This window comes from Corythoichthys intestinalis, chromosome 4, assembly GCF_030265065.1.
Source record: "Corythoichthys intestinalis isolate RoL2023-P3 chromosome 4, ASM3026506v1, whole genome shotgun sequence".
Classification (NCBI taxonomy): Eukaryota; Metazoa; Chordata; class Actinopteri; order Syngnathiformes; family Syngnathidae; genus Corythoichthys; species Corythoichthys intestinalis.
In genome coordinates, this window is record NC_080398.1 from 6,721,744 (window position 1) to 6,742,419 (window position 20,676).

Genomic DNA, 20,676 nt, shown 5'->3' on the forward strand with positions numbered 1-20,676 from the left:
CTAAATCCTCCAAATGACGTTTACGTGTCTCCAAAACGACTGTAGTGGCATCTAGTGGACAAGTCTGGTGATACAGTTAAAGTAAAACTTTTTAATGGAACTCACATATTTGCATACACATACTTTGGAAATATCTGAACATTTATGATCTTATACAATAGAATGAGTACAAATATGACTTCTTCCACAAACATCTGCGTACATGTGCAAGATTTAACAGCGTAGTTCTGCATTCGTGACATACAGTATCTGATACACCGTTAATCTAACTCCGCTCTTCATAAATATGTATAAATATGGCCTATTTATTTCAATCTCATAACCACTCCTGCACCCTGAGCTAACATGGATTGCAATAACGACATTTGACTAAATTAAACAAACATTTATCATTAACATCAAAGCTGTGCTTATCATGTGACTGTGTCACCGTACCAAAATGAAAACACTGAAGTAAAAAAAACTAAAATAACACAAAAATTTCGCCGTATAACATAAAAAAGTGCTTTAAAATTGTGTCATTATTGTGTGAAGAGCACATGCCGTTCTCATGTTAATTCAATTGTGCTTGTGTTCTTCATTTATGTACACAAGTCCAAAAGTTGTTAGCGCATGCAGATAAACGTCAGCTAACAGCTGACCAAAGTGTCTTGGATGTTTATGGGCGGGGCGGGGGGTCGTGTGCAAAACGGGGACCGCCTTCCTCGTCAAACATGACAACAACGATGTGTGTGTGTAAGAGAGTACAAAAGGTTGTGTAACGTTTCCACAAAAAAGACAGGGGATTGACTCCTGTGCCTCAGAGTCTGAGATGTGCTTGCTGTGGCCATGGCGACCGACCGCCAATCACAAAAAGGCAGTAATATTTTATTCAGGGGGGCGTCACTTGGAAATGGCTTCAATTGGACAAAAAAAGTGAGCAGGACAAGAGAATATAGGACACACAAACACACTCATTTGCAACATAAATACACACAGTATTGACATTCACACATTTACTCTGACGGGACTAACATTGACGGGGATAAACGTCGAATCCGTCCGGGTATTTAAAGCAACACTAGGTAAATTTTCATTTTTGGTCAACTTTAGCGATCAACTCTTAGTGTGAAAATGAGAACGCACAGTAAAAAAAAGTCAACCGTGTTAATTAATGTGAGTTAACTCTGCGTTTATTTACCCACCCTTAACGTACAGTCAATATATATATATGGAATCAATTTAATCGTGATTAATCGCTTGGAATTAATTACGATTAATAGCATGTTGTATAATAAAAAGTAGTTTATCGGAAACGGATCCGACGTCTACTGCCGTCGACGACCCCGAAATGCGACCATTCGCTGCCTGCCCTCCCGTTAGCGACAGTGTTGGTGTGAGGTGGTCCCGAGCCCCGCCCTTGTGGTCCACCTCGGTTCCGCCCTACTTGTAGAGTAGCGGAATCTGGCTGTTGTGACAGTGGTTGCGGCTCATCTTGCTCTCGCCGGGGTACAAGTTGGATGAGTTGGAGAAAGACGGCGGCAGCGAGTGGTTGTCGGCGCTGGGGTAGCCGGGCGGGGGCAGCAGGGACTTGGGGTCCGGCTGGGCCGCGTTGTGGTTCTGGTTCTGGCCCGCCGACGGGCGGCGGCGGCTACGCAGGGCTTGCCGCTCGGCCAGCTGGTTGCGCAGGGCAGACACGCGCTCCTCTTTCTGAAAGGACAATGAACGCTTTTGTACGACAAAAATATACAGTGGTGCCTCAAGATTCAAACTGAATCGGTTCTGGAGTGGCTTTCCAATCATTCGTACAATGAATCGTGTTTTACATGTAAATAGCCACATTAAATTCGCTGTCATGTACTCTGATTGCATGTCTTTATTTTTAATGCTTTGTCACCGCCCTATGGCGCTTAAGTGAAACTAGTTAGGGTCCAGCCTCTACAGACATTATCACATGACTACCCGAGCTCATAGCAAACACGTAACGCTAAAAACAGCTAACTTCAGCAGCCATTGCTTGCTAGCTAGTTCATTTCGCGGTTTGCAAGTTATATTTTTCTTTGTTACTGTGTAGCACACTTTGCGTTTGTTTACATTTGTAGTCAATCGTAGTTACATTTTTGCATTGCTGAGAGGGCGGGGTCTATTATGAATCATTTTTATAATATGAATCAAGAAACGCTTCAAAGCTTTTGTATGTCGAGCCTTGAGGTACCACTGTATGTACAAAAATAAATGTAGAAGTATTGAAATGAATAATTCTTAAATGAAGAAAAAAAAATCTAAAATACATGTTGAAATAAAAATATTTGTAATTTTTTGAATTTTTTATTTATTTTTTTTTTTTTAGCGACCTCCTGGATGATCTTTTGCAGCTCGCGGTTCTCTCTCTCCAGCTGCCGCGACTTCTCCTCGTCGTTGTTGTTGGTGGACGAGCCCGTCTTCAGTGTGTCCTGCTGCTCGGACTGCCACTCGCCACGCGTGATCAGGCGACGCATCTGCAGTCGGAAAAGTCATCTCATTGGCTAATGCGTTAAAAAAAAATCTTTAACATACAAAACGGTGAATTAAAATTAGGAGTGGGAACCTCTTGGTACCTCACGATACGATACGATTTGCGATGCAAAGCTCACGATAACGATGATCTGACGATATGGTGATACAATGATAATCGATACATTGATACATTGGTCTAGGATTTTCTACAATCAACTAATAAACAGAAAAACAAGTGTATGCTGTGAGTTGGAATGAGTTTATCACTAGTAGATAAAGATGTCCTGATCGATGGGGATGCCGATCGATCGGGTCCGATCACGTCATTTTCAAAGTATCGGAATCGGCAAAAATATATCGGACATGCCTTTTTTTAATATATATATATATATATATATATATATTTTAATTAAATCGTTTTCTAATTGTATTTAATGTTACACACAAAATGTCTAACATTCATCCAGAGTCTTTAGTTTTGGCTTAAAGTAGGGCTATCAAATTTATCGTGTAAACGGCGGTAATGAATCTTTTTTAAAGTAATCACGTTAAAATATTTAATGCAATTGACGCATGCGCTGCACGACCCACTCACGCATTGTCGCGTTCAATCTATAATGGTGCCGTTTTACCTATATATAGAGCTAACAGGCAGCGTGAAATGAGTAAAGAGAATTTTGGCAGTCTTTGGAGCCTCTTTTTAATTGGCTAAAGCCTTAAAATCCCTCTCTCAACAAATAGAAATATCGTGGGAAGCAATGTGGGGAAGAACGGTAGTGGTTGATCTTTTCCTTTACACCCTATGTTACTTCCCAACGCAGAGAAGATATATCAATTGGTGCCACTACGCACAGTCATGGTTGCACTTCCCATCATGCATTTGGGCAGAACAGTTAAATGGCTACAGTATCATTTACTGAAAGCTCAACAAATACACTAGATGGCAATATTTAGTCACAATATACATAGTCATTTATCCTTTAAGAATTACAAGTCTTTCTATCCGTGGATCCCTCTCACAGAAAGAATGTTAATAATGTAAATGCCATCTTGAGGATTTATTGTCATAATAAACAAATACAGTACTTATGTACTGCATGTTGAATGTATATATTCGTCCGAGTTTTATTCATTTTTTTCTTAATACATTGCCAACATGTATATGATCGGGAAAAATTATCAGGAATGATTGGAATTGAATCGGGAGCAAAAAAAAAAAGCAATCGGATCGGAAAATATCGGGATCGGCAGATACTCAAACTAAAACGATTGGATCGGGAGCAAAAAAACATGATCGGAACAACCCTACTAGTAGACGTCAAATCCATTTGAACTGGGAGGGTGGCAGCGAATGAACATTCATTCATTCGCTGCCATCCCTCCCACTTCAAACGAATTGAACTTCTATGGCCGTCAGTGGCAGCCAATGCCAGGTAATGAGGTCATTTTGGGCCATTTAAGGTTATTTACCTGTTGATTTTTCAATTACTTCCTGTTGATTTTGGGGTATTTTATGGGTCACTTCCTGTTTATTTTGAGTTACAGAACAGGAGGTGACCTGCGTATCACCCAAATGAATAGGCAGTGACTCAAACTCAACAGGAAATGACCTGAAAATGCCCTAAAATGAACAGCAAGTGACCAGTAAATGCCCCGAAAATCGGACCGAATGACTGTGAATGGTCTGGTTTTGAATGAACCAACGTTCTCAGTCTAAATGGATTGGGCGTCGAGCACCGTCAATGGCAGCCCTAGAGTTAACTGAGACACTATTATGGTGGAAGATTTTGGTAGCATCTTGATGGTTCCTTTTTTTTTTAAAAAACATTGACACCTTTTTAAAACCATATCTCGATTCTTGACTGGGGCATATCGATAACCTTTTGGATACAAAGTATCACGATATATAACCATTTCGATATTTGTCATACCCCTAGTTACAGTAAAATGTCTTGTAACATTGGCTGGAAAAAAAAGTTGAGTTTTTAAAATTTTACATTTTAAGTTAAAGGGAAGGGCATGTTGTTGCCATTAACATTGCTGTTAAATAAATAGATCAAATCAAATAGTAATAGTGAATCTATTGATCACTTATTTTATTATTGAAATATATTTTAAATTCAATTAAATAACAAATTCGTCTTTTGTCCTTTTCTTTCATTACATTTCTAATTATTATAAGAAATTATAATAGTGAGCTTATTCATTATTTGATGAGCCACAATGGAAAACCCAAATTGAAAAATAGAGCTGAAAATTAAAAAAAATCTCAATATGCAAAATTCATTAAGAATACAAACATGTATTTATCTATTATTTAAATATATTTATTAGGGCTGTCAAACGCTTAAAATTTTTAATCAAGTTAATTACAGCTTAAAAATTAATCGTAATTAATCGTAATTAATCACAATTCAAACCATCGATAAAATATGACTTATTTTTCTGTAAATTATTGTTGGAATGGAAAGACACAAGATGGATATATACATTCAACATACGGCACATAAGTACTGTTTTTGTTTATTATAACAATAAATCAACAAGATGGCGTTAACATTATTAACATTCAGTTAAAACGATCCATGGATAGAACGACTTGTAGTCCTTAAAAGATAAATGTTCGTACAAGTTATAGAAATTTTATATTAAAACCCCTCTTAATGTTTTCGTTTGATTAAAATTTCAATCAAAAAATAAACTAGTAGCTCGCCACTGTTGATGTCATTAATTACACTCATGGTACTAACCCATAAAATCAGTTGGACCCAAGCGCCAGTAGAGACCGCCAAACACCACAAAACAAGTAACAAGTTGACGTCACACTGTACCGTCATTTTATTCTGTTTGAGCGGGGCATGTGCGTTAATTGCGTCAAATATTTTAACGTGATTAATTTAAAAAATTAATTACTGCCCGTTAACGCGATATTTTTGACAGCCCTAATGTCTATCTATTATTTAAATATACAAAAAATTCCAAAATATAAAGGGAGGAATGTATTCACAAAATATTTTATTTTTCACCCCCCCAAATGTTTTTATTTTGAATAAATTAAATTAATACATTGTCTTATATTTTTTCAGGATTATATTTTTATCTTGATTATAAATACACTTAAAATTTTCAGATTATAATTTTCATGTTCAGATTATCTATTCCTCTAATAATTTTGCATATAGATGAATTAAATATAGGCGTCAAGGGGTGATACATTGGGTGTGTGTGTGTCTCTCTGAAGCTGCATTGATCCAACCTTCCTCTAGATGGCAGTGTTTCCTCTGTAACAATGTTCTCAGCTCATCTTTTTTTATGTATCTTTTTTTTTTTTTGGCCTCCAAATCAACTGGAAGTGGCTTGACATAAAAAGGCGGTGACCCCCAAAACGCCCCAAATCTACAGGAAGTGGCAATGAAATGACCTGGTATCAACAGGAAGTTACCCCAAAATGCCCCCAAATCAACAGAAAGTGACCCGATATCAACAGCAAGTGACCCTGCAATGCCTGTAGGAAGTGACCCAATGTCTACAGGAAGTGACAATAAAATGCCCCCAAATCAACAGGAAGTTACCTGATACCAACAAAAAGTGAACCCAAAATGCCCCCAAATCACAAGATAGTGATCCGATATTAACAGGAAGTGACCCCAAAATGCCCTTAAATCACAAGGAAGTGACCCAATATCTAGAAGAAGAGACTTGATATCAACGGGAATGTTGTATTTTCTAGTTTTCATTTATTTATTCTACTTCATATTTTTACCTTTGGCACAAAGAGCACCACCAGTGTGATGTAGGCGGAGAAGACGATGGCCAGGGCGGCGAAGGCGAAAGAGGCGTCCTGCTGCGACGACAGGATCATGGTGACCGGCGCCGTGATCAGACAAAGCACCTGCGCCGACCACACGACATTGTTAAAGAGAGGACTTCTGCCAAGGCCTGCGACCTACATGCGCGCCGCGCCACTCACCGCTACATTGTAGATGGCCATGCCCACCGCCCGGTGGTCGTTGATCTTCTCCGTGGACACTGACTTGGTCTCGTAGGCCAGGAAGATGCCCAGCAGTAACAGGAGACCCTTGTAGCCGTAAACCACACCTGCAAGGGGCAGCGTGAGACCATTCACGACAACAGACGTCCGATCCATTCAGACCGGGAGTCCCGGTACGCCAATGAATGTCTATTTCTGTCACTGGTACTCAAACCGGGACTGCCAAATTTAAATAAATAAACACATAATGTCATTAAAATGTCACCCTAGGGTTAGGGTTTACTAACTAACTAACTAACCTAACATCCGAACCAGATGCCTGATCTTGTTCTTTTGGTCACGACCTATAGCTCGTGACCAAAGCTGAGAGTGTTAGGTATTGTTTGTTTCATTTTAGTGTCCCCGGCTGCCCGAGGTGCCCGTTCTGACGTCCCGGCTGCGCATGCCGACATCCTGGCTGCCCGGGGTACCGAGAAGGGAGCTAGACAGCGAGGTACCGGGGCTGGACGACGAGGTGCCGCAATTGCCGGTGACAGTAGGAGGAAACAAACAATACCCAACAGAGGGTAGGAACGTAGATCGACTGGTAAATCAAGAGCTTCGCCGTACCCCTACGTGAGTCATCACCATGTCGTATTGGAGGTGGTTTGTGTGTCCCACTGATCCTAGGAGCTATGTTGTCTGGGGCTTTATGCTCCTGGCAGGGTCACCAATGGCAAACAGGTCTTAGGTGAGGGACCAGACAAATCATTGCTCCAAAGACCCCCGATGATGACGAATATAAATGGAGTCAGAAATTGAGTCAGTTTTTCCTTGCCCGGACAAGGGTTACCGGGGGCCCCCCTCTGCAGCCAAGCCTGGAGGCGGGGCTCGAAGCTGAGCATCTGGTGTCCGGCCCTGTATGCATGGGGCCCGGCCGGGCACAGCCCGGAAAGGAAACGTGGATCCCCCTCCCCATGGGCTCACCACCACTGGGAGGGACCAAAGGGGTCAGGTGCACAGTGAGTTGGGCAGGGGCTAAAGGCGGGGGGCCTTGGCGATCCGACCCCCAGCTACAGAAGCTAGCTCTTGGGACATTGAATGTCACCCCTGTGGCAGGGAAGGAGCTCGAGTTGATGTGTGAGGCAGAGATGTTCCGACCAGATATAGTCGGACTCGCCTACACACACAGTTTGGGGTCTACTACCAATCCTCTCGAGAGGGGCTGGAGTCTCTTCCTGTCTGGAGTTGCCCACGGTGAGAGGCGCCGAGCAGGTGTGGGCATACTTATTGCCCCCAGGCTTGGCACCTGTACGTTGGGGTTTAACCCACTAGACGAGAGGGTAGCCTCCCTCCACCTTTTGGTGGGGGGGGGGGGGGGGGGGGGGGGTTCTTGACAGTTGTTTGAGCCTAGGCACCGCTCAGAGTACCCACGCTTTTTGGAGTCCTTAGAGGGTACGCTGGAGAGCGCTCCCTCGGGAGACTCCCTCACTCTGCTAGGGGACTTCAGCGCTCACGTGGGCAATGACAGTGAGACCTGTAGGGGCGTGATTGGGAGGAAGGCCCCCCCCCCCGAAAAAACCCGAGCGGTGTTCTGTTATTGGACTTCTGTGCTTGCCACGGATCGTCCATAACGAGCACCTTGTTCAAACATAGGAGTGTCCATATGTGCATTTGGCACCAGGACACCCTCAGCCGCAGTTCGATGATCGGCTTTGTAGTCGTGACATCAGATTGCGGCCGCATGTTTTGGACACTTGGGTGAAGAGAGAGGCAGAACTGTCAACTGATCACCACCTTCTTTGTGTGTTGGCTCCGATGGTGGTGGAAGATGCTGGTCGGACCTAGCAGACCCAAATGGATTGTGAGGTTCTGCTGGGAACGTCTGGCAGAAAACCCTGTCAGAGAGAGCTTCAACACCCACCTCCAGCAGAACTTCTCCTTTGTCCCGGGGGAGGTGGGGGACATTGAGTCCGAGTGGGCCATGTTGAACAGAATCGGAGACAAAGCGCAGCCTTGGTGGAGTCCAACCCTTACTAGGAAAGAATTCGACTTTCTGCCGGCAATGCAGACCAAACTCTGACACTGGGCGTACAGGGACCGAACAGCCCTTACTGAGGGGCTCGATACCCCGTACTCCCGGAGCACCCCTCACAGGATTCCCCGAGGCACACGGTCGAAAGCCTTCTCCAAATCCACAAAACACATGTAGACTGGTTGGGCAAACTCCCATGCACCCTGCCGAGGGTGTAAAGCTGGTCCACTGTTCCAATTCTGTTCATAATTTTTATGGACAGAATTTCTAGGTGCAGCCGAAGTGTTGAAGGTGTCCGGTTTGGTGGCCTCAGCATTGCATCTCTGCTTTTTGCAGATGATGTGGTGCTGTTGGCTTCATCGAGCCGCGACCTCCTACTCTCACTAGAGCGGTTCGCAGCCAAGTGTGAAGTGGTCGGGATGAAGATCAGCACCTTCAAATCCGAGACCATGGTCCTCAGTCAGAAAAGGCCCTCTCCGGGTCGGGATGAGATCCTGCCCCAAATGGAGGAGTTCAAGTATCTTGGGGTCTTGTTCACGAGTGAGGGTAGGAGGGAGTGGGAGATCAACAGGTGGATCGTTGCAGTGATGGGGACTCTGCACCAGTCCGTAGTGTTGAAGATGGAGCCGAGCTGAAAGGCCAAGCTCTCGATTTACCAGTCTAGCTAGGTTCCTACCATAACCTGTGGTCACGACCTGTGGGTCATGACCGAAAGAACAAGATCCCGGATACAAGCAGCCGAAATGAGCGGCTCTCCCTTATAAATAGGGTGAGAAGCTCGGTTGTCCGGGAGGGAATCGGTTTCAAGCCGCTACCCCTCTGCGTTGAGAGGAGTCACTTCAGGTGGCTTTGGCATCTGGTTCCAATGCCTCCCGGATGCCTTCCTGTTGAGGTGTTCTGGGCATGTCCCACTGGCAGGAGGCCTCCGGGACGTCCCAGGGCACGCTAGAGAGACTGTCTCTCAGCTGGCCTGGGAACGCCTTGGGATCCAGCCGGAGGAGCTGCTTGAGGCGACTGGGTGAAGGGAAGTGTGGGCTTCCCTGCTGAAGCTGCTGCCCCCGCGACCCAACCCCGTATCAAGCTGTAGATGATGGATGGATGGCTGGCTGGGCCATGTTCCGCTCCTCCATTGTTGAGGCGACTGATCAAAGCTGTGGCCATAAGGTGGTTGGCGCCTGTCGTGGTGGCAATCCCGAACCCAGACATCAGCAGTAAGGGATGCCATCAAGCTGAAGACTCTGTAGCCAGCTGACAGATACCGGCTGGCCAAGCGGTCGCTGAACCAAAAAGTCAGTCATGGGAGGAGTTCGGCGAGGCCATGGAAAAGACTTACTTATTATTATTCTGATATTATTTACACATACGTATATATTCATTTATACGGGAATCACACGTTCCATGGTGAGCACGCTGGACTTTGAACGAACGATTGCAGTAGCATTGACTCGGCCGGTTTTATCTTCGAAGACGCAAGATTTTGAATCAGCTTTTGAATTGGCTCTCACATCAAACTGCTCGGGGCTGATCGAGCCTCCGCGGGGTGCGAGCTTCTTACGCTTTCTGATTAAAAGTAACATCAATAAATAACGCGCTTCTCGCAACATAAAATGTTTTTACTTTTAACAAGATGTTTGTCATGCGCGCCTCTTCTCGGCATGGTCTTATTGACAAGATGAAAGTACCAGAAGTCGGTGCGCATCACGCACGCCCGCCCGCCCACAGTTAAAGACAGCGCTTGTCCGCCAAATGCTAGCAGGCCTCGACCTACTTGGTGACCCACATAAGAGTTCAAGCGCCGCATTTTGTCATGGAGAGAAAGAAGAGTAAAAACGCACCGAGCCACGTGTTCATCTTCTCGGAACTGCAGTGCTCCAGCAGAGGCTGGATCAGGACATCCAAATCCACTTTGGGGGCTTCTCGGGTGAACTTCTGCTCAACACCGCAGCAATTTCAAACATCAAAAACTTGATGATGGAATTTAAATTAACAAAATATACAGCAAAAAAGCATTGGAGGAATACACAATTACATCAGATAAGGTAAGATAAAGTAACCTAAGCTAAACTAACCTAAGCTGGGTGACCAAACGTCCTCAATTGCCCGGACATATCCACTTTTTACATTCTGTCCGGGGCGTCCGGTGGGGTTTTATAAATTCATAAAAATGTCAATTTTTTTGACTGACGATTTGCACAGAATACTAAGCTAGGGTAACCAAGCGTTCTCCTTTGCCCGGACATGTCGACTTTTTGCATCCTGTCCGGGGCGTCCGGCTGTGTTTAATAAATTTATGAACATTTCCGTTTTTTGAGTGACGATTTGCACAGAATACTAAGCTAGGGTGATCAAACATCCTCTTTTGCCCGGACATGTCCACTTTTGACATCCTGTCCAGGGCGTCCGGCGGGGTTTTATAAATTCATGAAAATCTTTTTTTTTTGACTGATGATTTGCACAGAATACTAAGCGAGGGTGACCAAATGTCCTCTTTTGCCCGGACATGTCCACTTTTTACATCCTGTCTGGGGCAACCGGCAGGGTTTTATAAATTCATGAAAATGTCCATTTTTTTTTGACTGACGATTTGCACAGAATACTAAGCTAGGGTGACCAAACGTCCTCTTTTGCCCAGACATGTCCACTATTTACATCCTGTCCAGGGCGTCCGGCGGGGTTTTATAAATTCATAAAAATGTAAATTTTTTTCGACAGAGGATTTGCACAGAATACTAAGCTAGGGTGAGCAAACGTCCTCTTTTGCCCGGACATGTCCACTTTTTACATTCTGTCCGGGGCGTCCGGTGGGGTTTTATAAATTCATAAAAATGTTCCTTTTTTTTGATTGACGATTTGCACAGAATACTAAGCTAGGGTGACCAAATGTCCTCTTTTGCCCAGACATGTCCACTATTTACATCCTGTCCAGGGCGTCCGGCGGGGTTTTATGAATTCATAAAAATGTTAATTTTTTTCGACTGAGGATTTGCACAGAATACTAAGCTAGGGTGACCAAACGTCCTCTGTTCCCGGACATGTCCACTTTTTGCATCCTGTCCGGGGCATCCGGTGGGGTTTTATAAATTCATGAAAATGTCCATTTTTTTTTTTGACTGACGATTTGCACAGAATACTAAGCTAGGGTGACCAAACGTCCTCTTTTGCCCGGACATGTCCACTATTTACATCCTGTCCAGGGCGTCCGGCGGGGTTTTATAAATTCATAAAAATGTAAATTTTTTTCGACAGAGGATTTGCACAGAATACTAAGCTAGGGTGAGCAAACGTCCTCTTTTGCCCGGACATGTCCACTTTTTACATTCTGTCCGGGGGCGTCCGGTGGGGTTTTATAAATTCATAAAAATGTTACTTTTTTTTGACTGACGATTTGCACAGAATACTAAGCTAGGGTGACCAAATGTCTTCTTTTGCCCAGACATGTCCACTATTTACATCCTGTCCAGGGCGTCCGGCGGGGTTTTATAAATTCATAAAAATGTTAATTTTTTTCGACTGAGGATTTGCACAGAATACTAAGCTAGGGTGACCAAACGTCCTCTGTTCCCGGACATGTCCACTTTTTGCATCCTGTCCGGGGCATCCGGTGGGGTTTTATAAATTCATGAAAATGTCCATTTTTTTTTTTGACTGACGATTTGCACAGAATACTAAGCTAGGGTGACCAAACGTCCTCTTTTGCCCAGACATGTCCACTATTTACATCCTGTCCAGGGCGTCCGGCGGGGTTTTATAAATTCATGAAAATGTCAGTTTTTTGAGTGACGATTTGTACAGAACACTAAGGCATCTTTGAGTAAACATTCAGTCAAATTTAAGTATCTCGAGGCTGCTGCCAACTGTCCTCTTTTTTGGAAATCAAAATATGGTCACCCTAAGCTATGCTAAAGTAAGCTAAGATAACCAAAGATAAGCTAAAGTAAGGTAAACTAAACTAAGCTAAAATAAGCCGGGGCTAAACTAAGATATACAAAACTAAGCTAAGCTAAGTTCATTCTTTATTGATCCCCTATAGGACAAAGTCGAGTGTTGCAGCAGGACAAGCATGACAAAATGATAATAAATATTAAGATATAATAATAAATAATAGTCAAACAGAAAGTAATTGAAAATAATAAAACATAAAAATTAAATTTATTTATTTAATACTAATAGGATTTTTTAAAAATTAGATTAAAAAACGATTAGAAAGAAATAAAAGTAAATGGAAGGGGGGAAAAATCAAAATAAAAAAAAATTAGAAAGTCAATTAAAATCAAAATTTTAAAAAGATGAAAAATATCAGAAGAAATTTCCATAAAAATAAAGATTAAAGTGTTTAAAAAAAAAAAAAAAAAAAAAGATTAAAAAAAAAAAAGAATTTAAAGCAACACTTGATAACTTCTCAGTGTTAGTCGATTTTAGCGACACCGGTGGACAAAATCGGTAGTGTTTTGCCTTGTATTTTTACCTTTAATATTATTTCTCAACCTTTTTATTCGTTTTTATTCTCAATTAATTGGTACTTTAATTTAAATTTTCTATATTTAGCTAGGCGTTTTTATGTATTTATGTAATCCTCCAATGCTTTATGTACATTTGTCACCTCTTTAGCTGCCATTGAAAGCTCTAGTCGTCCAACCCATTTGAAGCTGGAGGCTGGCAGCGAATGAACATTTGCTGCCAGCCTCCCGCTTCATATGGATTGGACATCTACTAGTGATAAACTCATTTGTCATGTACATGATTGGACGTCCAGGGGCGTCAATGGCATAAAGACGTTAAAATGAAGGATTTGATGGTTTAACCTCAACAGTGATGTGAAGCGGGTCCACGATCTGCCAGATGACCAAAGACAGGAAGTCGACGCCCAACAGCACCCCCACCGTGGCGTACAGCTTCCACGGCTCCAGCTGTTGCTGAGGCAAACACAAAAGCTTGTTAACTCGTCGGTTGCCATTGACGGCGATAGATGTCCGATCCATTTGCTGGCAGCGAATGAATGAATGTGAAAAAATTACTACTAAATATTCATTTATTTACATATTTTTAAATGTAATAGTAATTTTGTTTATTTTGGACAAACATTTTTAAGTAAACAGTGTATTTTGAATGATAAACCATGAAAACCAAAATCGTCAATATTCTATTTGAATTTATTTTTACGTATTTGCAGTGATATGAAAAAGTATCTCAACCTTTTTTTTGTTTTTTTTAAATCACACTTATGCATAAAATCCCCATCAAATGTGATCTTTGTCAAAATCATACAGATGAAAAAACAGTGTCTGCTTTCACTAAAATCACCCCAACATTTATAGGTTTTCATATTTTATTGAGAATAGTATGCAAACAATGACAGAAAGGGTAAAATTAAGTAAGTGAACCATCACATTTAATATTTTGTGACCTCCCTTTGGCAGCAATAACTTCAACCAGACGCTTCCTGTAGCTGCAAATCAGTCTGGCACATCAATCAGGACTAATCTTGGCCCATTCTTCTCTACAAAACTGCTGAAGTTCAGTCAGATTCCTGGGATGTCTGGCATGAATCGCTGTCTTTAGGTCATGCCACAGCATCTCAAAGTCTGGACTTTGACTTGGCCACTCCAGACCAGAACATGTATTTTGTTCTTCTGAAACCATTCTGAAGTTGATGTACTTCTGTGTTTTGGATCATTGTCTTCTTGCAGCATCCACCCTCTTTTTAGCTTTAACTGTCTGACTCTTCCTCAGGTTTTCCTGCAAAACATCCTTTTGAATTCATTCTTCCATTAATGATTGCAAGTTGTCCAGGTCCTGAGGCAGGAAAACAGCCCCAAATCATGACGCTCCCTCCACCATGCTTCACGGTGGGGTTGAAGTGTTGATGTTGGTGAGCTGTTCCATTTTTCCTCCACACATGACGTTGTGTGTTACTCCCAAACAATTCAACTTTGGTTTCATCAGTCCACAAAATATTCGGCCAAAACTTTTGTGGCATGTCCAAGTACCTTTTTGCGAACATTAAATGAGCAACAATGTTTTTTTAGACAGCAGTGGCTTCCTCTGTGGAGTCCTCCCATGAACACCATTCTTGGCCATTGTTTTACATATAGTTGATGTGTGCACAGAGATATTGGACTCTGCCAGTGATTTCTATAAGTCTTTAGCAGACCCTCTAGGTTTTTTTTTTTACCTCTCTGAGTATTCTGCGCTGAACTCTTGGCGTCATCTTTGGTGGACCGCCACTCCTCGGGAGAGAAGCAACAATGCCAAACTCTCTCCATTTGTAGACAACTTCTCTGACTGTCGATTGATGAATATCCAGACTTTTAGAGATAGTTTTGTATCTTTTCTAGCTTTATACAAATCAACAATCCTTGATCGTAGGTCTTCAGACAGCTGTTTTGACTGAGCCATAACGCATATCAGACAATGCTTCTCATTAAGAAATTTCTTACTAGGTGTGTGTTTTATAGTGGGCAGGGCAGCTTTAAACCACTCATCAGTGATTGGGCATACACCTGACTTAAAATGTTTGGTAAAAATGGGTTTTGATTGCTCTTTAAGTCTCCTTAGGCAGAGGGTTCACTTATTTATTTTCCCCCCTTCTGTCATTGTTTGCATGCTACCCCTATTAAAATATGAAAACCTATAAATGTTTGGGTGGTTTTAGTTAAAGCAGACACTGTTTTTTCATCTGTGTGATTTTGACAAAGATCAGATCAAATTTGATGGCGATTTTATGCAGAAATGTGACGAAAAAAGGTTCACTTTTTCATACCACTGTATATGTTTTCAAGTATTACTAATTTCAATAAAGTTTGAAATAGCAGTAAATAGTCTGTTTCAAAATTTATTGTTATTTTTGTTACCTGTGTATTATTTTAAAAATTGTTCTATAGTTTTATTATGTGTATTTGAAATATCTGAAATTTATGACTTAATAATATTAAGTTAATAAGATTTAAATCATATAGTAATATAAGATTAATGAATAATGTTCAGAAAAAAAACAGCAAGTAATCAACTTTTCACTTATCTATTTTAATTTGTATCGATTTATTTATTAAAAAACAAAAATGGGGGGAATGGAAAAATTCAATTTCATTTATAAAATGTTACTGATTGCTAACTCATATTACAGTTTTTAGTTTGTTCTAATTTTGATGAATGTTTTAAATTTTTAAAAAATGTGGGAAAAAAACTAAATATTGTCGAATTTGTCTAAGCTTTGATAAAAGCAGATGATTATCTTCCTAATCACATCTTGGCAAAAACAATCGGCGATGAATCCACCATGAAAAAACGCTCTACTTATCAGCCAATCCCCGACTTAAACCCCTTTGCGTGAAAGCCATACCTTCTTCTTCTCCTTCTTTTCGTCCTTCTTGGTGAAGAGCGTGTGGACCCACCAAATCTTGGTGAACATGCTGCCGTACGCCAAACTGAAGCCCAAACCCAGCAGCCACAGGCGAAACTACCCACACAAAAAGAAAAACACTTTCAAATTTTCATGAGAGCGAAAAGGAAGCCAATATTAAACTTCCCGATATTAAGCTTCATCTGTCGTTAACCCCAAAGGTGGGCCGCTAATTACCGGCGCAGACCCGTAGAGGAAAAGCAATTTTTGTTATTGTGCTTTAAGTTTTCCAAAGGGCAAAAAGAGGTAGATTAATGTTCCAATAACATTCTTAACATAGACCAAATCCATCTGGATTAAACCCATTAAAAAGTTTGAATTTACAGCAGCAAAACTCCCTTGCTCATTAGATACGGATAGAAAGTTGGAGAGGGAGAAAAAAAGCCCAGTTTCACCTACTGACATGATATTTGGAAGACATTTCCATAATAATAAGGCGCACAAAAAAAGTCAAGAATCCATGACTTTAATAGAATAAGAAATTGGGCATTTTGTTTTAAAGCAGCCATTTTACCCTTCAAGTGTCCTTTGGAAAGCAAGAAAAAAAAATCAGCCCCTGACACAAGTTTCATCTAATGGCATGAAATTCGGTGGACATATCAACCATAATAAGGCGCACAAAAAAGTCTCAAGAACCTATGTCTGAAATTGAACAGGAAGTCAGCCATTTTTGTTTCAAGTAGCTATTCCACACATCCAGCGCCCTTTTGAAATTAACAAAAAAAAAAAATCAGCCCCTGACACCAGTCTTATCTAATGGCATGAAATTCGGTGGACATATCAACCATAACAAGGCACACAAAAAAGTCTCAAGAACCTATGTCTGGAATTGAACAGGAAGTCAGCCATTTTTGTTTCAAATAGCTACTTCACACTTCAACCACCCTTTTAAAATTAACAAAAAAATTCAGTCCCTGACTCCAGTTTCATCTAATGACATGAAATTTGGTGGACTTGTCAATCATCACATGGTGCACAAAAAAGTCCAAAGAACCCATGTCTAAAATCGAACAGTAAGTCAGCCATTTTTGTTTCAAGTAGCTATTCGACACATCCAGCGCCCTTTTGAAATTAACAAAAAAATTCTGCCCCTGATACCAGTTTCATCTAATGGCATGAAATTCGGTGGACATATCAATCATAACAAGGCGCACAAAAAAGTCACAAGAATCCATGTCTGAAATTGAACAGGAAGTCAGCCATTTTTGTTTCAAGCAGCTACTTCTCACTTCAACCGCCCTTTTAAAATTAACAAAAAAATTCAGTCCCTGACTCCAGTTTCAACTAATGACATGAAATTTGGTAGACATATCAATAATAACCATGCGCACAAAAAAGTCTCAAGAACCCATGGCTGAAATCGAACAGTAAGTCAGCCATTTTTTTTTCAAGAAGCTAATCCACACATCCAGCGCCCTTTTGAAATTAACATAAAAAATTCAGCCCCTGACACCAGTTTCATCTAATGGCATTGAATTCGGTGGACAAATCAATCATAACAAGGCGCACAAAAAAGTCTCAAGGACCCATGTCTGAAATTGAACAATAAGTCGGTCATTTTTTTTTTCAAGAAACAATTCCACACATCCAGCGCCCTTTTAGATTTAACAAAAAAATTCAGCCCCTGACACCAGTTTCATCTAATGGCATTAAATTTGGTAGACATATGGATCATAATAAGGCACACAAAAAAGTCTCAAGAACCCATGTCTGAAATTAAACAGGAAGTCAGGCATTTTTGTTTCAAGTAGCTACTTCACACTTCAAGCCCCCCTTGATTATCAACCAAAAAAATTCAGCCCCTGACACCAGTTTCATCTAATGACATGAAATTTGGTGGACATGTGAATCATAACAAGGCGCACAAAAAAGTCTCAAGACCCCATGTCTGAATTTGAACAGAAAGTCAGCTATAATTGTTTTAAGCAGCTATTTCACACCTCCAGGGCCTTTTCAAAATTAACAAAAAATTCAGCCCCTGACACCAGTTTCGTGTAACGCTATAAAAATTAGTAGACATGTCCATCATAATAACATGAACAAAAAATTCTCAATCATAAGAAGTCGCACAAAAAAGTCTGAAGAACTCATGTCTGAAATTGAATAATAAGTCGGCTATAATTGTTTTAAGCAGCTATTTCACACCTCCAGGGCCTTTTCAAAATTGACAAAAAAATTCAGCCCCCAACACCAGTTTCATCTAATATCATTAAATTTGGTGGACTTGTCAATCACAAAAACGCGCACAAAAAAAGTCTCTAGAACCCATGTCTGAAATTGAACAGTCAGTCAGCCATTTTTGTTTCAAGTAGCTATTCCACACATCTAGCGCCCTTTCGAAATTAACAAAAAAAAATTCAGCCCCTGACACAAGTTTCATCTAATGGCATGAAATTTGGTGGACATGTTCAACATTACTAGGTGCTCAAAAAAGTCTCAAGGACCCATGTCTGAAATTGAACAGGAAGTCAGCCATTTTTGTTTCAAGTGGCTACTTCACACTTCAACCACCCTTTTAAAATTAACAAAAAAATTCAGCCCCTGACACCAGATGCATCTAATGACGTGATATTTGGTATACAAGTCAATCATAACAAGGTGTGCAAAAAAGTCTCAATGACCCATGTCTGAAATTGAACAGAAAGTCAGCTATTTTTATTTTAAGTAGCAAGAACATGTAATTTGGTATACCTGTCCATTGTAACAAAGCACACAGAAATAGTCTCAAAAAGCCATCCTGAAAAATGAATGTTAGGTGCAACATACTGGTTTTTCTCACCTGGCAAACGACGGGGAACTGCGATCGGTGCACGTGATGTCCGTCGATGCCGAGCGGGAAGACGGCGGCCAGCGCCATCATGCATCCCGCCGCCGTCATGTTGTTCAGGTATGGCTGTGAGTTCTGGATGTACCTGAATAAATCAAAGTTGAGGAAAATATCAATATATATTAAAATAAAAAAGGAAAATATTTCTTAAAAAATATTTTTAAAATACAAATAATGATTGATATAATTATTGATTTAATTATCTATCAATCAATTAAATTCAGACACTCCTGGTCATCGCAATAAACGGGATATTTAAAGAGCGTGCAATAAACGTTCGGTCCCGGTTTGTGCGCGTAATGACTTGTGACAAGCCTAACCGCTCCGATCGGACGCCGAGCAGCTCGTCCGACTTAATGAAAACATTTGACGTGATCCGACGCTCACCTCTCCGCCAAATTGCGTGAGAAAATCTAATCAAAGTCCAACCCTCGGAGGGAGAAGCGGCGCAAAACTCCTGATGAGCTCGCCGACACGCTGGAGCGGAGATCAGCGTGGGCAGGTCAAAGATAAATTAGCCATATTGGACGAAGCGCCGAGAAAGCCAGGATCAAAAGGAATTTGGTTACAGAATGGACTGTGGGAATCGTAGCTCAAATACGCTCATTTCCCACGTGAAACTTGTCCGCTGACCTATTATTACCTCTGCCAAGGACATGGTGGGGTGCAATATGGATTGCGGGATGCTTTCAAATAGATTTTTAGGGGAGAATTCCTGCACTGATCATGAAAGTACGTAGAAAAGAGAAATCATTCAGTCAGTTCTATTTATTGTTCAGTCCATTGTTGTCCAATGTTCAGACAGTCCAAATGGATTGGAAGTCTAGCACTGACACAAGAGCATTCATTTCCAGTTAGACGTTGAGTTAAAAACAAAACCAACTCATACTAAAACCAAACCATACCAAACTAAATCAAAAGAAAACCAAAAACTAAATCAGACCAAGACAAAACTAAGTCAAACCAAACCTAAATCTAACCTAAACCTAAAGTCAGATCAAACCAGCAAAACAAAAACTAAACCCAAAAGAAAACCCCAAACAAAACAAAACCCAAACTAAACCAAAACCCCATACAAACCACAACACAACACAAAATAAAAAAAACACCAAACTAAACCAAATCAAGCCACCAGGATATGAAATAAATAAAACATAAAGGTGTCTGGGGTATGGAAATCTAATGTAGACGCCGCTTTCTTGATCGGAGGGACCGAATCCGGCCTTCCTTATATAATCTGGTGGATGGTAATAAACAGTTATCGTATTTCCTAACTCAAACCAAGACAAAACTAAGTCAAACCAAACCTAAATCTAACCTAAACCCAAAGTCAAATCAAACCAGCAAAACAAAATCAAACTAAACTCAAAAGAAAACCCCAAACAAACCCCCCGAAAAAACGAATTCTAAACTGAATTCTAAATCAGCTGAAATCGTGACCCTGCCGACGTCATCCACCAGCTGGGAACGCTAGAGCACTATAATGACAGGCGGGGCTAAACGGCAGATTTCCCGTCATCTGCGCTTTGCTAAATTGTTGTACATAAAGATTACGTCATTACGTCCGATTACGTCATTTTCAAAGTATCGGAATCGGCAAAAAAATATCGGCCATGCCTTTTTTAAATATATATATATATATTTTTTTATTTAAATCGTTTTCTAATTGTATTTAACGTTACAGACAAAATGTCTTACACTCATCCAGAGTAGTTTTGGCTTAAAGTAGAGCTATCAAATTTATTGCGTTAACGGCGGCAATTTTTTTTTTTTAATTAATCACGTTAAGTAATTAACGCATATGCTGCACGACCCACTCACGCATTGTTGCGTTCAATCTATAATGACGCCGTTTTACCTATAGATAGCACTAAAAGGCAGCGTATTATGAGTAGAGAGAATTTTGACAGCTTGTTGAGTTACTGTTGAGTTAATTATCGAGGGTTGATTGAATATTTGCTTGATTGAAT

At 41.0% G+C, this 20,676-nt stretch overlaps 1 protein-coding gene across 3 annotated transcripts in view; it reads right to left on the reverse strand.

The window, feature by feature from the left end:
• Positions 1–59: 59 nt before the first annotated feature.
• LOC130914235 (gamma-aminobutyric acid type B receptor subunit 1-like) overlaps positions 60–20,676 on the reverse strand; it is a 114,927-nt gene continuing 94,310 nt past the window's right edge. Inside the window, exons 17-24 of one of the 3 annotated variants that reach the window (XM_057833241.1) lie at positions 18,659–18,791; positions 15,820–15,936; positions 13,283–13,387; positions 10,316–10,409; positions 6,446–6,573; positions 6,239–6,367; positions 2,334–2,477; positions 60–1,689 (exon numbers count right to left, since the gene is read on the reverse strand). In XM_057833241.1, coding sequence (XP_057689224.1) covers positions 1,423–1,689; positions 2,334–2,477; positions 6,239–6,367; positions 6,446–6,573; positions 10,316–10,409; positions 13,283–13,387; positions 15,820–15,936; positions 18,659–18,791 — 1,117 coding nt within the window. In that variant the 3' untranslated portion in view covers positions 60–1,422. Of the gene's footprint in view, positions 1,690–2,333; positions 2,478–6,238; positions 6,368–6,445; positions 6,574–10,315; positions 10,410–13,282; positions 13,394–15,819; positions 15,937–18,658; positions 18,792–20,676 lie in introns of all 3 variants that reach the window. The other 2 variants (XM_057833242.1, XM_057833240.1) reach the window with 2 other exon arrangements.